The sequence below is a fragment of the Papio anubis genome, chromosome 1, assembly GCF_008728515.1.
Source record: "Papio anubis isolate 15944 chromosome 1, Panubis1.0, whole genome shotgun sequence".
NCBI lineage: Eukaryota > Metazoa > Chordata > Mammalia > Primates > Cercopithecidae > Papio > Papio anubis.
The window spans coordinates 136,865,273-136,886,295 of record NC_044976.1 but is presented as its reverse complement, the minus strand read 5'-3'; the positions used below and the strand labels follow the sequence as shown (position 1 = coordinate 136,886,295).

Sequence of the window (21,023 nt, the reverse complement as noted above, 5' to 3'; positions counted from 1 at the left end):
GTAGAATTATATGTAATAGCAAAAACAAAAACTGAATATAACCCAGATGTCTATCAACAGTAGAATGGTAAGTGAACTGTTTCATCAGTAAAGGATGAATAGGAGACACTGAATACTTTTAAGTTGGGTGAAGCCTACATGAGTGTTTGCTTGTATTTGCAGGTATCGTACACTTAATACAAAACATTATAAACATAATACATATGCATTGTACAAAATTTAGACTACCTAGAAATATATATATATATGTAAAATTATTCAAGGTTCCTACCACCCACAAATAACGATTGTTAATATTTCGATGCAAATATTTTCAGACTTCAAACTACATAGTGTGTATGTGTGTATGTTTGTTTTACTAATATATGTGAATATTTCCCTTGTCATGAAATCTACCTAGTTTAAAAAGAAAAGATATATATAAAGGCCATATTATACAAGGCTACTTTTACCAAATAGGATAAGCACATAACATATAAAGTTTAAATCTCAACAAAGTAATAACAACGGAGAGAAAAACAATTCTGGCAAGAAAAGATTTCTTAATGAAAGTTTATCTAGGATTCTTTCAAGGTTTGCTATTTTGCTTCTCCCATTTTTAAGATAAGAACACAACAAAAATCCATTGAACAAAAGCAAAGACAGAGTAGTGTAGCAGTGGGAGGAGGGGGTAGATGCCACTTTAGATAGGGTGGCCTACCCTTATCATTCCTATGTAAAATAGCATACAACATCACTCCTGCATTCCCTTCTTTTCCATCGATTTTCTTCACAGTACTCATCACTTCGTTTATCTGTCTCCTCTGGTAAAATATAAGCTCCAAGAGGTCAGAGAATTTGTTATGCCCACTGCTGTTATTTCAGTGCCTACCTAGTTCAGTGCCTGGAACATAGTAAGTACTCAATAAACCACATGGTGAATGAATGAACGAATGAACTAAATGAGATAAGTGCCATTATGGCTTTTTACAGTGGGAACAGGTAAGAGTGTGTATGTGTGTTGGGGAGGGTATGTTGGGCAAGGGGTTGTGGGTATTAACCATAAATCACATTTTAAATTTCAAAATGTATTCATTTTATAGCAAAAAATCTATGTTTATATTTTTCAAAGATCATTTTACCTCACTAATATCAAAGTCTGTTTTTACTTCTGACTTTTGAACAGAAATAGCATGTGTCTTTGAATTATCAACAAGTTCTTCACAATCATTTGTTGTCTTTCCAGTAGGAAAAGAGTTGTCCTTGAATGTTCTGGATTAAGAAATGGGAAGAAAAAAATCATTTAAAAATCATTTATATCTACACATATAAAGAACACATACAACTCAACAACAAAAAGCAACCCAATTAAAAAACAGGCAAAGGACCTGACTAGACCTTTCTCCAAAGAAGATACACAAATGGACAATAAGCACAAGAAAAGATGCTTAATATTACTAATCATTAGGGAAATGCACTCCATAACACACTGAGATATTATATCACCTCATACCCATTAGGATGGCTATTTAAAAAAAAAAAAAAACAGAAAATAATAAATATTGGCTAGGCTTGGAAGTACAAGGAGAGTATAGACCACCAAGAAGATTTAACCTAAAGAAGACTACCCCAAAGCATTTAATAATCAAACTCCCAAATATCAAGACAGAGTGATACCCTGTCTCAAATACATAAATAAATAAAGTACAGAGGACAAAAAAAAAAAAACATTCAACCCTAGAATGGTACACCTGGCAAAAATATCTTTCAAACACAAAGGAAAAATAAAAATCTTCCCAAACAAAACCAAAGGGTTTTGCCAGACACTTATAATCAATACCAGATCTATCCTATAAGAAATGCTAAAGGAAGTGCTTCAATCTGAAAGAAAAGGACACTAATGAGCAATAAGAAATCATCTGAAGGCACAAAACTCACTGGTAACAGTAAGTACACATAAAAACACAGAATATTGGCCTGGCACGGTGGCTCATGCCTGTAATCCCAGCACTCTGGGAGGCCGAGGCAGGCAGATCACCTGAGGTTGGGAGTTCAAGACCAGCCTGACCAACATAGAGAAACCCTGTCTCTACTAAAAATACAAAATCAGCCAGGCATGGTGGCACATGCCTGTAATCTCAGCTACTCGGGAGGCTGAGGCAGGAGAATTGCTTGAACCCAGGAGGCGGAGGTTGTGGTGAGCCAAGATTGTGTCATTGCACTCCAGCCTGGGCAATAAGAGCGAAACTCTGTCTCAAAAAACAAACAAACAAACACAGAATATTATAACACTGTAACTGTGATGTGTTAATTACTCATATTTTAAGTACAAAGATAAAGAACTGATCAAAATAAGTTTTCAAGACACAGATTATACAATAAGATATAAAAAGAAACAATAAAAGTTAAGAAGCAAGGAGATTACATATAGAGATTTTATAACTCTCCTTATCTTATTTGTATGTTCATTTATACAATCAACACTAAGTTGTCATGAGGTTAAAATAATGGGTTATATTAATTGCAAGATTCATGGTAACCTAAAATCTATAAACATACAACAGATACACAAAAAAGAAGCAAGAAATTAAAACATATCACCAGGGAAAATCACCTTCACTAAAAGGAAGGCAGGAAGGAAGAAAAGAAGGAAGGGGACACCACAAAAGAACCAAAAAAACAAGTAACAAACTGGCAGGAGTAAGTCCTTACTTAATAATAAGAATGGATGTAAATGGACTCAATTCTCTAATCAAAAGATATAGAGTGGCAGAATGAATGAAAAACCAAGAATCAACCTTCTGCTGCCTACAAGAAACACTCTTCACCTTGACAAACAGACTGAAAATAAAGCTACCAAAAAAGATATTCCACACAAATGGAAACAATAAAAGAGGAGTAGTTATACTTTCATCAGACAACATAGATTATACAACAAAAAGTGTAAAAAGACACAAAGAGGGTCATTATATAATGATAAAGTGGTCAATTCAGCAAGAAGATAGAACACTTGTAAATATACATGTACCCAACACTGGAGCACACAGATACAAAAAGCAAGTATTATTGACAGAGCAGGAGCACTGTCATCTTCGACAAACACTGCCACTTTAAGTTCCAGCTCCCTTTCTAGCCTTACGCATTTCAAGGAAATCACTTCTCTTCTAATTACATGCAGCCAGAAAGAGCAGATAGTAAAACACAGATAAGACAGCTCAGGCACAGAGGGAGGTGACGGGAAGGTCTCTTGGGTAACTGCCAAACTTCACCCTCATACACTGGACCCCAGTAAAACAGTAGGCCTTAATAAGCATATTCCTTTCCCTTCATGCGCACTAAGATAGGGAAGACAAAAGCAGACTCGGGGGGTATGCTTGCAGCTTCTGAAAGATGTATGGGAACAGACAAATGACTCTCTCTCCCAGATAAGCACAACAAAGAGACACAGAAGCAGTCCAAGCCTCTGATAAACTCTCCCACCCTGAATCCTTAAAAACTCTTAGTCTGGGCAGGGCACGGTGGCTCAGGCCTATAATCCCAGCACTTTGGGAGGCTGAGGTGGGTGGATCATAAGGTCAGGAGTTTGAGACCAGTCTGGCCAACAAAGTGAAACCCTGTGCCTACTAAAAATACAAAAAATTAGCTGGGTGTGGTGGTGTGCACCTGTAATCCCAGATATTTGGGAGACTGAGGCAGGAGAATCGCATGAACCTGGGAGGCAGAGGTTGCAGTAAGCCAAGATCTCGACATTGCACTCCAGCCCGGGTGGCAGTGTAGGACTCTGTCTCAAAAAAAACAAAAAAACCTCTTAGTTTGTAAGAGAGTGGGTCTCTGACCTAACTCAGCCAGAAGGCTCCTCTCAGGTTCGTTTTCCTTAAAATAAATCTGTCTTGACTGGCAAGCCACCTTTCGTGTTTCTTTCCTCTTTCTTTAATTCTTACAATTATTAGATCTAAAGGGAAAGATAAACCCAATACAATAATAGCTAGAGACTTCAACACCACACTTTCAGCCTTGGACAGATCATCCAGACAGAAAATCAACAAAGAAACATCAGACTTAAAATGCAGGAAAAACCAAATGGACCTAATAGATATTTACAGAACATTTCATCCAATGACTACAGAATACACATTCTTCTCAGCACACAGATAATTCTCAAGGATAGACCATATGTCAGGTCAAAACACAAGTCTTAAAACATTCAATAACATCAAAATAATATCAAGCATCTTCTCTGACCACAAACAAAACAAAACAAAACAAAAACCCTACAAATCAATCAGAGGAGGAATTCTGGGAACTACACAAACACATGGAATTTAACCAACATAACATACCCAAACCTATGGGGATACTGCAAAAGCAGTACTAAGAGGGAAGTATATAGGCATAAGTTTCTATCTCAAAAAAACAAAACAAAAAAACTTTCAAATAATACAACCTAATGATACATTTTAAAGAATGAGAAAAGCAAGAGGAAACCAAATCCAAAGTTAGTAGAAGAAAAGAAACAATAAAGATCAAAGCAAGAAAACTACAGAAAAGATCAATGAAACAAAAAGCTGGTTTTTGAAAAGATAAAGGAAACTGACAAACCTTTAGTCACACTAACTAAAAAAACAAAGAGAACAAAGACCCAAATAAATAAAATCAGAGATTAAAAAGGAGACATTACAACGGATACTGCAGAAATTCAAAGGATCACTAGAGGCTACTATGAGCAACTGCATGCCACAAATTGGAAACCCTAGAAAAAAGGGATCAATTGTTAGACACATACAACCTACCTGCCACTAAGCTAGCAGAAGACAAGAAATAACCAAAATCAGAGCCAAACAGAAGGAAATTGAGACACACACACACACAAAAAAAACATTTAAAAGATCAAAGAATCCAGGAGCTGTTTTTGAAAAAATTAATAAAAGAGAGGCCACTAGCTACACTAATTAAGAAGAAAAGAGAGAAGATGCAAATAAACACAATTAGAAACAATGAAGGGAATGTTACTACTGACCCCACAGAAATTTAAAAAAAAAAAAAATCACAAACTACTAGAAACACCTCTGTACACAAACTAGAAAATCTAGAAGAGATGGATAAATTCTTGGACACATACACCCTCACAAGACTGAGCTGGGAAGAAATTGATTCCCTGAACAGACCATTAATGAGCTCTAAAATTGAATCAGTAATAACAGCCTACCAAGCAAAGAAGCCCAGGACCTGATGCCCTCTCTTACCACTCCTATTCAACATAGTGCTGGAAGTCCTGGCCAGAGCAATCAGGCAAGAGAAAGAAATAAAGTGCATCAAAATAGGAAGACAGAAGTCAAACTATCTGTTTGCATACAACTTGATTCTTTATCTATAGTTTCAGCCCCAAAGCTGCTCCTTCAGCTGATAAACAGCTTCAGCAAAGGATACAAAATCAGCATACAAAAATCGCTAGCATTCCTATATACTAACAACAATCAAGCCAAGAGCCAAATTGTGAATGAATTCACATTCACAATTGCCACAAAAAGAATAAAATACTTGGAAATACAGCTAACCAGGGAGGTGAAAGATCTCTACAATGAGAATTACAAAACACTGCTCAAAAAATCAGAGAAGACACAGAAATAGAAAAACATCCCATGTTCATAGGTAGAATCAATATCATTAAAATGGCTATACTGACCAAAGCAATTCACAGATTCAATGCTATTCCTATCAAACTATCAATGACAGTCTTCACAGAATTGGAAAAAAATTATTTTAAAATTTATGTGGATCCAAAAAAGAGCCCAAATAGCCAATGCAATCCTAAGCAAAAAGAACAAAGCTGGAAGAATCACATTACCCAACTTCAAACTACACTACAAGGCTACAGTGACCAAAAGAGAATGGTACTGCTGCAAAAACAGGCACATAGACCGATGCAACAGAATAGAGAGCCCAGAAATAAGGCCCCATATCTATGACCATCTGATCTTTGACAAAGCTGACAAAAACAAGCAATGAAGGAAACACTCCCTATTCAATAAACGGTGCTGAGATAACTCTCTAGCCATATGCAGAAGATTGAAGCTGGACTCCTTTACACCGTATGTAAACATCAATTCAAGATGGATTAAAGACTTAAATGTAAAACCCAAAACTATAAAAACCCTGGAAGAAAACCTAAGCAGTACCATTTTGGACATAGGAATGGACAAAGATTTAATGACGAAGACACAAAAATCCGTTGCAACAAAAGCAAAAATTGACAAGCAGGATCTAATTAAACTTAAGAGCATCTGCACAGGAAAAGAAACTATCGACAGAGTAAACAGACAACCTACATAATAAGGGAAAATATTTGCAAACTTTGTATCTGACAAAGGTCTAATATCCAGCATCTATAAGGAACTTAAATTTATAAGAAAAACACAACCCCACTAAAAAGTGGGCAAAGGACATGAACAAACACTTCTCAAAAGAATACATACAGCAGCCAATAAGCATATGAAAAAGAGCACAATATCACTTATCATTAGAAAAATGCAAATCAAAACCACAATAAGATACCATCTCACACCAGTCAGAATGGTTACTATTAAAAAGTAAAAAAATAACGGATGCTGGTGAGGTTGCGGAGAAAAGGAATCCTTATATGCTGCTGGTGGGAGTGTAAATTAGTTCAACCATTGTGGAAAACAGTATGGCGATTACTCAAAGAGCTAAAACGAAAATTACCATTTGACCCAGCAGTCCCATTAGTGGGTACATACCCAAAGGTATACAAAGCATTCTACCATAAAGACACATGAACACCAATGTTCACTGCAGCACTGTTCACAATAGCAAAGAAATGGAATCAACCTATATGCCTATCAATGACACACTGGATAAAGAAAATGTGGTATATATACACCACGGAATATGATGCAGCCATATAAAAGAACGAGATCATGTGTTTTACAGGAACATGGATGGAGCTAGAGGTGATCATCCTTAGCAAACTAATGCAAGAATACAACCAAATACTGCATGTTCTCACTTATAAGGGGGAGCTAAATGATAAGAACTTATGAACACAAAGAAGGAAACACAGCAGACACTAGGGTCTACTTGAGCCAGGAAGGTGGAAGGAGGGAGAGGGGCAGAAAAGATCATTATTGGGTATTGAGCTTAATATCTGAGTAATGTAATAATATGTACAACAAACCCCCACGACACATATTTATTTATGTAAAACCCTTCACATGTACCCCCAAACCTAAAATAAAAATTTTTAAAAAATTAAACTGAGAAGTCTTTCAAAAGAGTCTCCCATTACCTAGAACTCTACACCCAGTGAAAATATCCTTTATAAATGATGGTGACATAAAGTTCTTTTTCAACAATTAAAAACCAAGGGAACTCTTTCCCAGCATTACCGCACTGGAAGAAATACTAGATTGTTTTTCAGGAAGAAGGAAAATGACCCCACACAAACAGAAACAAGCAAAAGGAAAAAACACAAGAAATGGTAATTACATGGATAAACATAAATGGATATTGACCATTCAAAACAATACTTTTAATGTCTTCTGGAGTTAAAATATATGAACAACTAAAAATGTATTTATAATATAGTAAAAGAATGCTGTAAAAGGCAAGAGGAAAATAAATGGAGTTGAAGAGTTCTAAAGTTTTAGCAGTATCATGGAAGTGATAAAAGTAACAAAAATAATTTGTATTAGCCTGTAAGAAGAGCTGCTTTTAATCAGTTTTTTTATTCTCTTAATATTTTTCCTTCTCTTAGCTTTTTAGACATCCTATCACTATCTTTTAGCGGTTACTCGAGAGCATGGGTCAGCAAAGCTTTTCTGTAAGGGACCAGATAGAAAATATTTTACGTTTTGTGGACCATATGTGGTGGTCTGTCACAACAACTGAATTTTGCCTTTGTAGTGCAAAAGTAGCTGCAGACAATGGGTAAACAAATGGGTGTGGCTATAGTCCAACAAAACTAATTTATAAAAACTGTCTGCCACAGGATTTGGCCTATGGGCTATATTTTGTTGACACTTGGTCTAAGTAGAAATTCTTAAATTGTCTACCAAAGAAAAGTTATTACAACCGATAAGTGAGTTTAGTAAGGTTACAGATATAAGGTCAATATGCAAAATCAATTGTATTTCTTTATACTAGCAATGAATAATTAGAAACCGTATTTAAAATAGGGTACCATTTTTAATACTATCAAAATATGAAATAGGTAGTTTAAAACAAAAATGTGCAATATTTGCACACTGAGTTCTATAGAACACTGATGAGATAAATCAAAGAATATCTAAATAAAGGAAAAAGTATACCATATTCAGGGCTTAAAAGACTGAATATTGTCGATTCTCCCCAAATTGATCTATATATTCAATGCAATTGCAATCAAAATCTCAGTAGGCCTTTTGAATAAATCTGCTAGTTAATTATAAGACACATATGAAAAAGTCAATGAATTAAATAGTTAAAACAATTTTGAAAAAGAAGAACAAAGCTGAAGAATACATACTACCTGATTTCAAGACTTAATATAAAATTATAGTTATGAAGACTGTGAGATATTGGTGAAAGGACAGATTCACAGATCACTGGACTAGAAAAAAGCATTCAGAAATAGACTCACGAATATATTTAATTAATCAATTTTCTACAGTATGTTAAGGTAATTGTCTGGAGGAAGATTAGTCTTTTCAACAAACTACTGGAGGGATTAAATACCTACATATAACAATATATACCTCAAACCACACCTGACACTATTTGCAAAAATTAACCAAAAAAGGATCACAGATACAATATAATATTCAGAAGTATAAAATTTCTAAAAGAAAATATTGGAAAAATTCATCCTGCTGTTGCATTAGGAAACAATGCTTTAGATCAGAAATCAAAAGCCCAAACCTTTGAAAGAAAAAATACTTAAACTGGACTTCATAAAAATTAAAAACTCTTGTTTATCAAAAGACACTTAAGAAAATTAAGACAATTTATGAACTGGGATAAAACATTTGTAGAACACAGATATCATGTAGTTTTTACATGTATAAATTCCCTCTAAGCACTGCCTTTGCTGCCTATAGTAAGGTTTGGTATGTTGTGCTTTCATTTTCATTCATTTATAAAACCGGATTTTATTCTAATTTCCCTTGTGATTTCTGCTTTGACTCACTGGTTATTTAGGAGTATGTTATTTAATTTCCATGTATTTGTGACCTTTCTCAAACTTTCTTCTGTTATTGATTTCTAATTCTAATTTATGTTCTAATTTATGTTGGTCAGAGAACATACTTTGTATGATTTTAATCATTTTAAGTTTATTTTGTTTTATCACCTAACATATGAAGACTTTTACTTTTTGAAACACTCTCCACTTGGTATCCACGGGTTGCAATGATGATTTAGGATTAGTTGATTTTATAACAAATTCTTCAGAAACTTTTAGGATGGTAGAAAAGACATTTATTTTTTATAGGTTTGATCAATCACATTATGTCTTATGCTATTTTCTTATCATTTTACTGTTGTCATACTCTCTTCTTCTCACTTTTTCAAATATGTTTCTTGTTCTGTAGGGTATATGACATACTTTTTAGGGATCACTTGACCACCCTTTCTTCTTGATTTCCTCATTAACTCCTATCAATGAATCTTCCCCCAGACCAGATTCAGTCTCACAATACCCCAAACATCTTCTTTGTGGCATTTATTGTAATGTTAAATATATTTGTGTTGTCAGTAGATTAATCTCTCTCCCTTCCTCTAGACTGTAAACTACATTAGAGCAAAAACTGTCTATTTTGCTCAGCATTGTATGTCCAGGATCTAACAAAGTATCTGACAAGTGATATGTGCTAAATAAATAATACTTTATTTTTAATGTCAGGTTTATTGAGGTATAATTTATATCCAGTAAAATTCATGCTTCTCAGATATGCAGTTCTAATGAATTTTGTCAATCACACACAGTTAACCACTACAATCACAATGACTAAATGTAGTACATTTCTGTCATCTAAAAAGTTGTATCAGGCACCCTTATAGAAGGTACCTCTCACCCCCACCTAGCCCATGGCAATCACTGATTTGATTTCTGCCCTTCCAGTTTTGGTTTGTCAAAATTTTATATAAATGGAATCATCTAATATATAGTGTTTTGAGTCTCGCTTCCTTCACTTAACATTAGAGATTCATTCGTGTTGCATAAGTATAATATTTCACTCATTTTTATTGCTGAGAAGTACTCCACTTCATGGCTATCCACTTACAGATATTTAGATTATTTCCAGATTTCAACAATTATGAATAAAGCCATTATAAATATTTACATATTTTTTTTTCCATAGAAAAGTGTTTTCTGTTTTTTAGGGTAAATGGCTAGGAGGAGGCTTGCTAGATTATAGAGTAAGTTTATGTTTATAAGAAATTGCCCAACTGTTTTCCAGAGCATCTGTATCCTTTTGCATTCCCAGCAGCCATGTATTAGAGTTCCAGTTGCTCCTCATCCTCATGAGCACTTTGTATTGTTGGTATTGTTTTAGCCATTCTAGCAGGTATGTAAAAGTGTCTCATTGTGATTTTAATTTGCATTTCTCTAATGTCTAATGATTTACAGCATCTTTAAAACACAAAAAATTTGCAATCTGTTTCTTCTTAGATGAAATGTCTGCTTACATCTTTCACCCATTTTAAAATTAACTTGTTTGGGATTTTTTTTTAATTGACAAGAAAATCAATAAAACCAAAAGTTGGTTTTTAAAAAGATCAACAAAATAAACAAATGTTTAACTAGACTGATTAAGAAAATAAGAGAAAAGCCTCAAATTACTAAAATCTGTAATGAAAGAGAAGATATCACTATTGACCTTACAGAAATCAAAACAATTATAAGTGAATACTATAAACAACTGTATACCAACAGTTTAAATAAGTTAGATAAAGTGGACAAAATCCTAGAAAGACATAAATTACCAAAATTTTATCAAGAATAAATAGAAAATCTAAACAAATCTATAACAAGTAAAGAGATTTAATTAGTAATTTTAATACATCGCACACACACAAAAGCTGAGGCCCAGACTTCACAGATGAATCTTTTAAATATTTCAGGAAGAATTAACACCAATCCTTCATAAAATTTTCAGAAGACAGGTGGTAATAACGCTACCCAATTCACTCTATGAGGTGAGTCTTATCCTGAATCCAAAACCAGACAAACACATCACAAGAAAACTACCAACCAATGTCCTTTACGAATATAGATGTGAACATTTTCAACAAAATAATACGAAACTGAATCCAGCAGCATATACGAAGGATAATAAACTAAAATTAAGTGGGATTTATCCCAAGAATGCAAGATTGGTTCCATTTATGAAAATGTATGTATGTAATATAATATGCTATATTAACAGAATAAAGTAAAAGACACATGGTCATCTCAACAGACACAGAAAACAAAAAGCATTTGACAAAATCCAACACTATTTCATGACAAAAACATTCAAGTAAGACAGGTGGTGATATGGTTTGGATTGTGTCCTCAACCAAATCTCATGCCAAATTGTAATCCCCAGTGTTGAAGGAAGGGTCTGGTGGAAGGTGACTGGATTAAGGGAAAGATTTCCTCTGTGCTGTTTTCATGATAATAAGTTCTCATGAGACCTGGTTGTTTTAAGGAGTGTGTAGCACTTCCCCCTACATCTCTTCCTCCTGATCCAGCCATGTAAAACATGCCTGCTTCCCCCTTCACCTTCTGCCATGATTATAAGTTTCCTGAGGCCTCCCAGACATGTTTCCTGTACAGACTGTGGAACCATGAGCCAGTTAGACTTCTTCTAATTATAAATTACCTAGTCTCAGGTAGTTTTTTATAACAATGTGACAACAAACTAATACAGATGAGAAATTCCTCAACCTGATAGGAAGCATCTGTGAAAAACCCCCGGGCACATCATACTTAATGATGAAACACTGTATGTTTTCCTCCTGAGCTCTGGAACAAGATAGTGATGTTCGCTTTCACCATTTCTATTCAACACTCTAAAGTACTTACTAGACAGGGGAATTAGGCAATAAAAAGAAATAAAAGGTATCAGATCGGTAAAGAAGTAAAATTATCTCTATTTGCAGACGACATGATTTTGCATATAGAAAACCCTAAACAATTAATTTTAAAAACCTGTCAGGGATAATAAAAAAAAGTTCAACAAAGTAGCAGGATATGAGATCAATATACAAAAATCATTTGTATTTCAATATGCTGGCAATGAACAACCAAAAAATAAAATTTAAAAATAACTCAATTCACAACAGCATACAAAATGATAAAATATTTACAAATAATTTTAACAAAAAAATGCATGACTCATACACTGAAAACCACAAAATATTGAAAGAAATTAAAGAATGCCTACATAAATGGAAAGACAGCCCATGTTCATGGATTAGAAGACTATACTATTAGAATGAAAATATTCCCCATATTTATCTCCAGTTTTGATGCTGTCTCTATCAAAATTCTAGCTGAATATCTGCAGAAATTGTCAAAGTGATTCTAAAACTCATATGAAAATGCAAGGGACCCAGAACAGCCAAAACAATGTTGAAAAAGAAGAGCAATGTTAGAAAATTCCCAATTCCCAATTTCAAAACTTACTACAAAGCTATAGTAATCAAGACAGTATGGTACTGGCATAAGGACAGACATGGAGCAATGAAATGAAATAGAGTGTCTGAAAATAAACCCATACATTTTTAGTCAGCTGATTGTCAACTAGGGTGCCAAGACAATTCAATAGAGAAAGAAACAGTGTTATTCTTTTCAACAAATAGTACTGGGACAACTGGATATTCATATACAAAAGAATAAATTTGGACCCCATCTCAAACCATATACAAAAATTAACTCAAAATGCATCAAAGCCTAAATGCAAGAGCTAAAGTTATAAGATCTTAGATAAAAACAAGAGTAAATCTTCAAGACTTTGGATTATGCAACGATTTCTTAGATATACTTAAAACACAATCAATCAAAGGTTAAATTAAATAAAAATAAAATTAAAAATTAAATAAAAAATAAAAATTAAAAACTTTTATACTCCAAAGGATACTATTAAGAAAAGAAAAGATGACCCACAGAATCTAATAAAGAAATAACTCTTAGAACTCAGCAATCAAAAGACAAATAACTTAGCTGGGCATGATGGCATGAACCTGTAGTCCCGGCTATGAGGGAGGCTGAGGTGAGAGTATCACTTGAGCCCAGGAGTTCAAGACAAGTCTGAGAAACACAAGCCCCCATCTAAATAAATTAATTAATTAACTAACACAATTTTAAAATGAACAAAGATTTTGAACAGATATTTCCTCAAAGAATGTATATAAATGGCCAAAAAGCACATGCAAAGATGTTCAACATCATTAGTCATTATGGAACTATTATACCAACCAATACTGTTAAGAGGTCAATGGAAACAGATTCAACAATGATTGATGCTTTTTATCAGACATTTACTGTGTTTATTCTCAAACAACATTATGGCATAGGTATTACTGTTACCTTCATTTTATAGATTAGAAAGTTGAAGTCTAAATTATTTATTTATTTATTTATTTATTTAGTGATCATGGCTCACTGCAGTCTCAACCTCCTGGGCTCAAGCGATCCTCCCACCTCAGTCTCCCGAGTAGCTGGGACTACAGGCATGCAGTATCACGCCTGGCTAATTTTCTTAGTTTTGTTGTTGTTGTTGTTGTTGTTGTTTGTAGAGACAGGGTTTCACTTTGTTGCCCAGACTGGTCTTGAACTCCTGGACTCAAGTGATCCTCTCACCTCAGCCTCCCAAAGTGTTGGGATTACAGGTGTGAACCACCATGCCCAGCCAAATTTATTCAACCTCTGTTGGGTTAATAGCTCAACTAAGTAAAACTAGCAAGAGTCAAATCAGAGATTAAAACCGAGGTGGTCTGACTCCACAAAAAGATGTGCTTAAACATATATATATATATTTTTTTTGAGATAAGATCTCACTCTGTTGCCCAGGCTGGAGTGGAGTGGCATGATTACAGCTCACTGAAGTCTCAACCTCCCAGGCTGAAGTGATCCTCCCACATCAGCCTCCCAAGTAGCTGGGACCACAGGTGTGTGCCAGTGCCACTGTGCACAGCTAATTTTTGTATTTTTTGTGGAGACAGGGTCTCGCCATGTTGCCTAGGCTGATCTTGAACTCCTGAACTCAAGTAATTCATCCTCATTGGTCTCCCAAAGTGTTGTGATTACAGGCGTGAGCCACTGGGCCTGACCTATATATATTCTTCCTGTAACATAAAAAATGCATACAGGAGACACTGTATTTGAAAAACGAGCCATAAAACAGTACACTAGGATTACACCAATGGAAAACCATATAGGAAAAGACTATAAAAATAATATAAAATAAGATGTTGTAATTAAGTGATAGAATGAAGGGTGATACTTGTTTTCTAAATTTGCTATAATATGATGAATTAATTATAATAATATCTTTCAAAAACTATGTTAAGAATATAAAGACCTCTCCTAAACACACACACACATTGTTTTAAAGGAAATAAAATTATAATGCACTAAATAGTTGTGTTCTTACATAAGTTAAAATCCTGGCACTGACTCAAACCAGTTAGAAGTCCTTAGATAAGTGATGTTAGCTCTGTAGATTCAGTAATAATTAGAAAAACAAAATATTATCTTGAATAATCTTTAAAATTTTTTGAATTGATATATTTTCAGCTATCTAGTTATAAAACTTTAATTAGCCTAAAATGACATTATTAAATTTTGATAAATAAAAATTAAAGCATGCCATCATTTCAATTCATAGTCCTGTTTCACCAGCTACAAAGTATGCCATCATTTCAATTAATATTCCTGTTTCACTAGTTATGGTAGATATATCTAGTTGTTGAAAATAAGAAAAATGCTTTGTTTTTAACAGTAGTGTTTAGAAGGTAAAAATGTTTTTCAGATAGTTTTCTCATTGGGAAAATATTCAACAGATATTTCTTGGAATTGACTCAAATTCCAATTGGACTTTGTAGCTCCTTCCAGAATTCTCACATTATCTTTAAAAACTAACTCTGACCTTGGAAGACAGAGTATACCTAGGTGCAGAATTGCCAGATATAACAAATAAAATATATATTTGCTAAATTATCAGAGAAATCTGAATTTCAGATAAACAATAATTTTTAACATAGGTAATACTTAAAGTATACTAAAAATTATGTATCATTTATGTGAAATTAAAATTCTACTTGGCATCCTATAGCACCAATATTAAGTAAGGTATTACTAAATAATAATTTCTGTTAATAGCAAAAATGAGTACATGTACTCTGCCACCAGGAGAATTTTCAAACTCTAGCTTAAATTATTGAATATTTCCTCCATATGTGGCAATATGTTAAAATATTATAATTGTAAGTTACTTTTTGAGTTCAAAAAAATAATTTACCTGATGAGATTTTCATTCTTTTTTTCCACTGAAAATGGCATTCCAGCAGAACCATTAAATAATTCCAAAAGTAGTGTGACTGCAGTGTTCATAAGTTGACGAATGAGTTCCTGAAATATGTAGTCAATCAGCATTACAAACTTGAAAAATGTTTCTAATAAACGTCTATATTTAGGCAGCTTGAAATGTGTTGTGTCATCTTCAGAGAGTTTTGACTCAAAATACCTTTTGATTTCATTCTTTTCTGCAACCTACAATTTAAAAAAAATTGAGAAACAAGTATTGATTTTCTTTGTTTATATGATTTCTAGTTTATAACAATTTTTACCAATATTAACTTTAATTAGATGTAAATGTTAAGAATTGATAGTTTAATACCTCAAGCAAAAAATGATTTAACGGGTAGGCCCAAAAAGTAACATATGAATTAAAATAGAATTCTAAAAATTCTTTAAATAATACTAAAGAAGCCAAAAGAGGAAGGACAGCGGGAAAAAAAAAAAAAGACAGAGGAGACTAACCAAAAACAAATAATAAAATAGCAAATCTAAATTTAACAACATGAAAATCACATCATGTTTTTACTTGTTTGTTTTGTTTTTATTTGTTTCTTTGTTTTTTCTTCTACTTTTATTTTAGGTTTTGAGGGTACATATGTATGTTTGCTACATGGTTAAATTGTGTATTGCTGAGGCTTGGGGTATGAATTATCCCATCACATGGGTAGTGAGCATAGTCAACAATAGTTTGCCTTCTAACCCATACCTTCCCCTCACCCTCCTCCCTCAAGCAGTCACCAGTGTCTATTGTTCCCATCTTCCTGCCCATGTGTAACAAAGTGTATCTCCCACTAATACGTGAAGATATATGGTATTTGGTTTCTGTTCCTGTGTCAGTTTGCTTAAAATAATATCCTCCAGCTGTACCATGCTGCTGCAAAGGACATGATATCATTCTTTTCACGGCTGGGTGGTATTCCATAGTGTATATGTACCACATTTTCTTTATCCAGTCCACCAATGACAGGCGTCTAGGTTGATTTCATGTCTTTGCTATTGTGAATAGTGCTGCAACAAACACAAGCATGCATGTGTCTTATTGGTAGAACGATTTATTTTCCATTGGGTATATACCCAGTAGAGGGATTGCTCGGTTGAATGGTATTTCTCTCCTAAGTTCTTTAAGAAATCTCCACACTGCTTTCCACAGGGGCTGAACTAATTAACACTGCTACCAGCAGGGTGTTTCCTTTTTGCCACATTCTCACCAGCAGCTATTGTTTTTTGACTTTTTCGTAATAGCCATTCTGATTGGTGTAAGATGTTATCTCATTGTGGTTTTAATTTGGATTTCTCTAGTGATCGGCGATCATGAGTATATTTTTCATATATTTGTTGGTTACATGTATGTCTTCTTTTGAGAAGTATCTGTTCATATCCTTTGCCCACGTTTTAGTGGAGTTACTTGGTTTTTTGTTTGTTGGGGTGTTTAAGATCCTTATAGACTCTGGATGTTAGAACTTTGTCAGATGCACAGATTGTGAATATTTTCTCTCATTCTGTAAGTTGTCTGTTTACTCTGTTGATAATTTCGCTTGCTATGCAGAAGCTCTTTAGTTTCATTAGGTCCCACTTGTCACTTTTGTTTTTGTTACAATTGCATTTAGGGACTAGGTCATAAATTCTTTGTCAAGGCTGATGTCCAGAATGGTATTTCCTAGGTTTTCTTCTAGGGTTTCTACTGTTTTAGGTCTTACATTTAAGTCTTTAATCCATCTGGTGTTAATTTTTGTATATAGTGACAGAAGGGGGTCCAGTTTCAATCTTCTGAATATGGATAGCCAGTTATCCCAGAACCATTTACTGAAAAGGGAGTTCTTTCCCCATTGTTGTCACTGTAGACAGTGTGGCTTTATTTCTGGGTTCTCTACTTTGTTCCATTGGTCTACCTGTCTGTTTTTGTACCCTTACCATGCTGTTTGGTTACTGTAGCCTTGTATAGTTTGAAGTTGGGTAGCGTGATGCCTCCAGCTTTGCTTTTTTTGCTTTGGATTGCTTTAGCAATTCAGGTTCTTCGGTTCAACATGATTTTTAGAATAGTTTTTTTTTTGAATTGTGAAAAATGATGTTGGTAATTTGATAGGAATAGGATTAAATCTGTAAAGTGTTTTGGGCAGTATGGCCATTCTAACAATATTGATTCTTCCTATTCACGAGCATGGAATGTTTGTGTCATCTCTAATTTCTATCAACAGTGCTTTGTAATTCTCATTGTAGATATCTATCATCACCTTGGTTAAATGTTGGATATTTTATTCTTATTGTGGCTATTGTGAATGGCATTGATTTGGCTCTCAGTTTGGATGTTTTTGGTGTATAGAAATGCTACTGATTTTTGTACATTGATTTTATATCCTGAAACTTTCCTAAAGTTGTTTTATCAGATGTAGGAGCTCTTGGACAGAAACTATGTAAGGTTTCCTAGATAATCATACAGTCTACAAACAGATAGTTTGACCTCTTCCTATCTGAATGTATTATGTTTCTTTCTCTTGCATAATTGCTCTGGCTAGAATTTCCAATACTGTGTTTAACAGGAGTGGTAAGAATTGGCATCCTTCTCTTGTTCCAGTTATCAGTGGGAATGGTTCCAGTTTTTGCCTGTTCACTATGATGTTCACTGTGTGCTTGCCATATATGGCTCTGATTATTCTGAGGTTTGTGGCTTCAATGCCTAGCTTGTTGAGAGTTTTTAACATGCAGGGATGTTGAATTTTATCAAAAGTATTTCCTGCATATGTTGAGATGATCATGTGGCATTTGTTTTTAATTCTGATTACATAATAAATGACACTTATTGATTTGCATATGTTAAACCAACCTTGCATTCCAGGAATAAAGCCTACTTCTCCATGGTGAATTAACTTTTTGAGGTGCTGCTCGTTCAATTCAGTTTGCTGTACTAAGTTGATAATTTGTGCATCTATGTTCATTAGGGATATTGGCCTGAATTTTTCTTTTCTTGTTGTGTCTCTGCCAGGTTTTGGTATCAGAATGATGCCGGCCTTATAAAATAAGTTACAGAGGAGTCCTTCCTCCTTGATTTTTGGAAATAATTTCAGTAGGATTGGTACTAGCTCTTATTTGCACCTTTGGTAGAATCAAATCCATCTGGTCCAGGGCTGTTATGGTTTTTAGGTGTTTTATTACTGATTCAATTGGTCTGTTATTACTCTTTATTGGTCTGTTCAGGATTTCAATTTCTTCCTGGTTTAACCTCAGGAGACTATGTGTTTCCAGGAATTTACTCATTTCTTCTAGGTTTTCTAGTTTGTATATAGAGAGGTGTTCATAGCAGTCTTTGAGAATTTTTTTTTTTTTTTTTTTTTTTTTTTAAGACAGAGCCTTGCTCACCCAGGCTGGATTCCAGTGGTGCGATCTTGGCTCATGGCGATCTCTACCTCCTGGTTTCCAGTGATTCTCCTGCCTCAGCCTCCTGAGTAGCTGAAACTACAGACACGTGCCACCACACCTGGCTAATTTTTGTATTTTTACTAGAGATGAGGTTTCACCATGTTGGCCAGTCTGGTCTCAAACCCCTGACCTCAGGTGATCTGCCTGCCTCACCCTCCCAAAGTGTTGGGATTACAGGCATGAGCCAACTTGCCCAGCTGAAATTTTTTTTGTATTTCTCTGGGGTCAGTTATGATGCCACCTTTGTCATTTCTGATTGGGTGTATTTGGGTCTTCTCTATGTTTTTCTTTATAAATCTAGCCACCAGGCTATCAAACTTGTTTAATCTTCTGAAGAACCAACTTTTGGTTTTGTTGATCTTTTGTATGGATTTTCATGCCTCAATTTTGTTCAGTTCTGCTCTGATTTTTGTAATTTCTTTTCTTCTGCTAGCTTTGGGGTTGGTTTTCTCTTGTTTTTCTGGTTCCTTGAAGTGCAATCATTAGAGTCTTAATTTGAGATCTTTCTAACTTCTTGATGTAGGTGTACAGCACTATGAAGTTTCCTCTTAATCCTTCTTTAGTTGTTTCCTGAGTATTCTGGTATGTTGTGTCTGTTTTTAGTTTCAAAGAATTTTTTTAAATTTCTGCCTTAATTTCATTCTTTAACCAAAAGTCACACAGAAGCTTGTGCTTGAGCTGTGGTCCAACAGTGTGGTTGTTATGGTTTTGATTTTTGTGATTTTGTTGTGACTTGCTTTATGGACAAATATGTGGTCAGTCTTAGAGTATGTGCCATGTGCTGATGAGAAGAATGTATATTCTGTTGTTAGGCGTAGTGTTCTGTAGATGCCTGTTAGATCCAATTGGTCAAGTACCAAGTTTAAGTCCTGAATAGTTTTGTAGTTTGCTGCCTCAACAATCTGTCTAATGCTGTCATTGGGGTGTCGAAGTCCTCCACTATTATTATGTGGTTGTCTAAAACTCTTCATAGGACTCTCAGTACTTGTTTAATGAATCTAGGTGCTCCAATATTGGGTGTGCATATATTTAGAATAGTTAGGTCTTTTAGTACTGAACTTTTTATTGTTATGTAATGGCCTTCTTTGTCCTTCTTGATCATTGTTTGTTTAAAGTCTGTTTTAGCTGATATAAGAATAGCAACCTCTGCTCTTTTTTTGTTTTCCATTTGCCTGATAGGTCTTTCTCTAACCCTCTACTTTGAGTCTATGGGTGTCGTTACTTGTGAGATGGGTCTCTTGAAGACAGCAGACAGTTGGGTCTTGCTTCTTTATCCAATTTGCCACAGTCGGCCTTTAAAGTGGGGCATTTAGCCCATTTACATTCAAGGTCAATATTAACATGTGAGGATTTGATCTTGTTACTGTATTATTAGCTGGTTGTTATGCAGACCTAATTATACAGTTGTGTTATAATGTCAATGGCCTATGTACTTAAGTGTGTTTTTGTGGTCACAGGGAATGTTCTTTCATTTCCATGTTTAGCACTCCCTTTAGGATCTCTTGTAAGGTAGGTCTAGTGGCAACAAATTTCCTTACCATTTGCTTCTCTGACAAGGATTTCACGTCTCCTTTGCTTATGAAGCTTAGTTTCGTGGGATATGACATTTTTGGTTGGAATTTCTTTTCTTTAAGAATGTTGAAAATAGGCCTCCAATCTCTGTAGACTTGTAAGGTTTCTGCTAAAAGGACTGCTGTTAGCCTGAAGGGGTTCACTTTGCAAGTGATCTGCCCCTTCTCTCTAACTGCCTTTAAGATTTTTTCTTTCATGCTGACTTTGGGGAATCTGATGATTATGTGTCTTGGGGATGATGAACTTGGGGATGATCAACTCCTTCATACAGTACTTCTCTGAATTTCTTGAATTTGCATCTTGACCTCTCTAGCAAGATTTCCAAATTGTCATGGACTATATCCTCAAATATGTTTTCCAAGTGGCTTGCTCTCCTCTTTCAGGAAAGTCAATCTGGTTAAGAACCTTTGCTGTTTGAGCTCTTTACAGAATCCTATATTTCGCAAATGTTTTGTTCATTTTTAAACTTCTTTTTTCTTTATTTTTCATTGCTTCA

The 21,023-nt window shown here is 34.6% G+C and overlaps 1 protein-coding gene across 2 annotated transcripts in view; it reads right to left on the bottom strand.

The window, feature by feature from the left end:
* The window catches only part of LOC116268619 (dynein heavy chain 14, axonemal-like), a 103,683-nt gene that overhangs the window by 19,874 nt on the left and 62,786 nt on the right, over window positions 1–21,023 (bottom strand). For both annotated transcript variants that reach the window (XM_031655382.1, XM_031655376.1), the window contains exons 10-11: window positions 15,483–15,733; window positions 1,122–1,251 (exon numbers count right to left, since the gene is read on the bottom strand). In XM_031655382.1, the coding sequence (XP_031511242.1) occupies window positions 1,122–1,251; window positions 15,483–15,733 (381 nt within the window). The remainder of the gene's footprint in view (window positions 1–1,121; window positions 1,252–15,482; window positions 15,734–21,023) is intronic.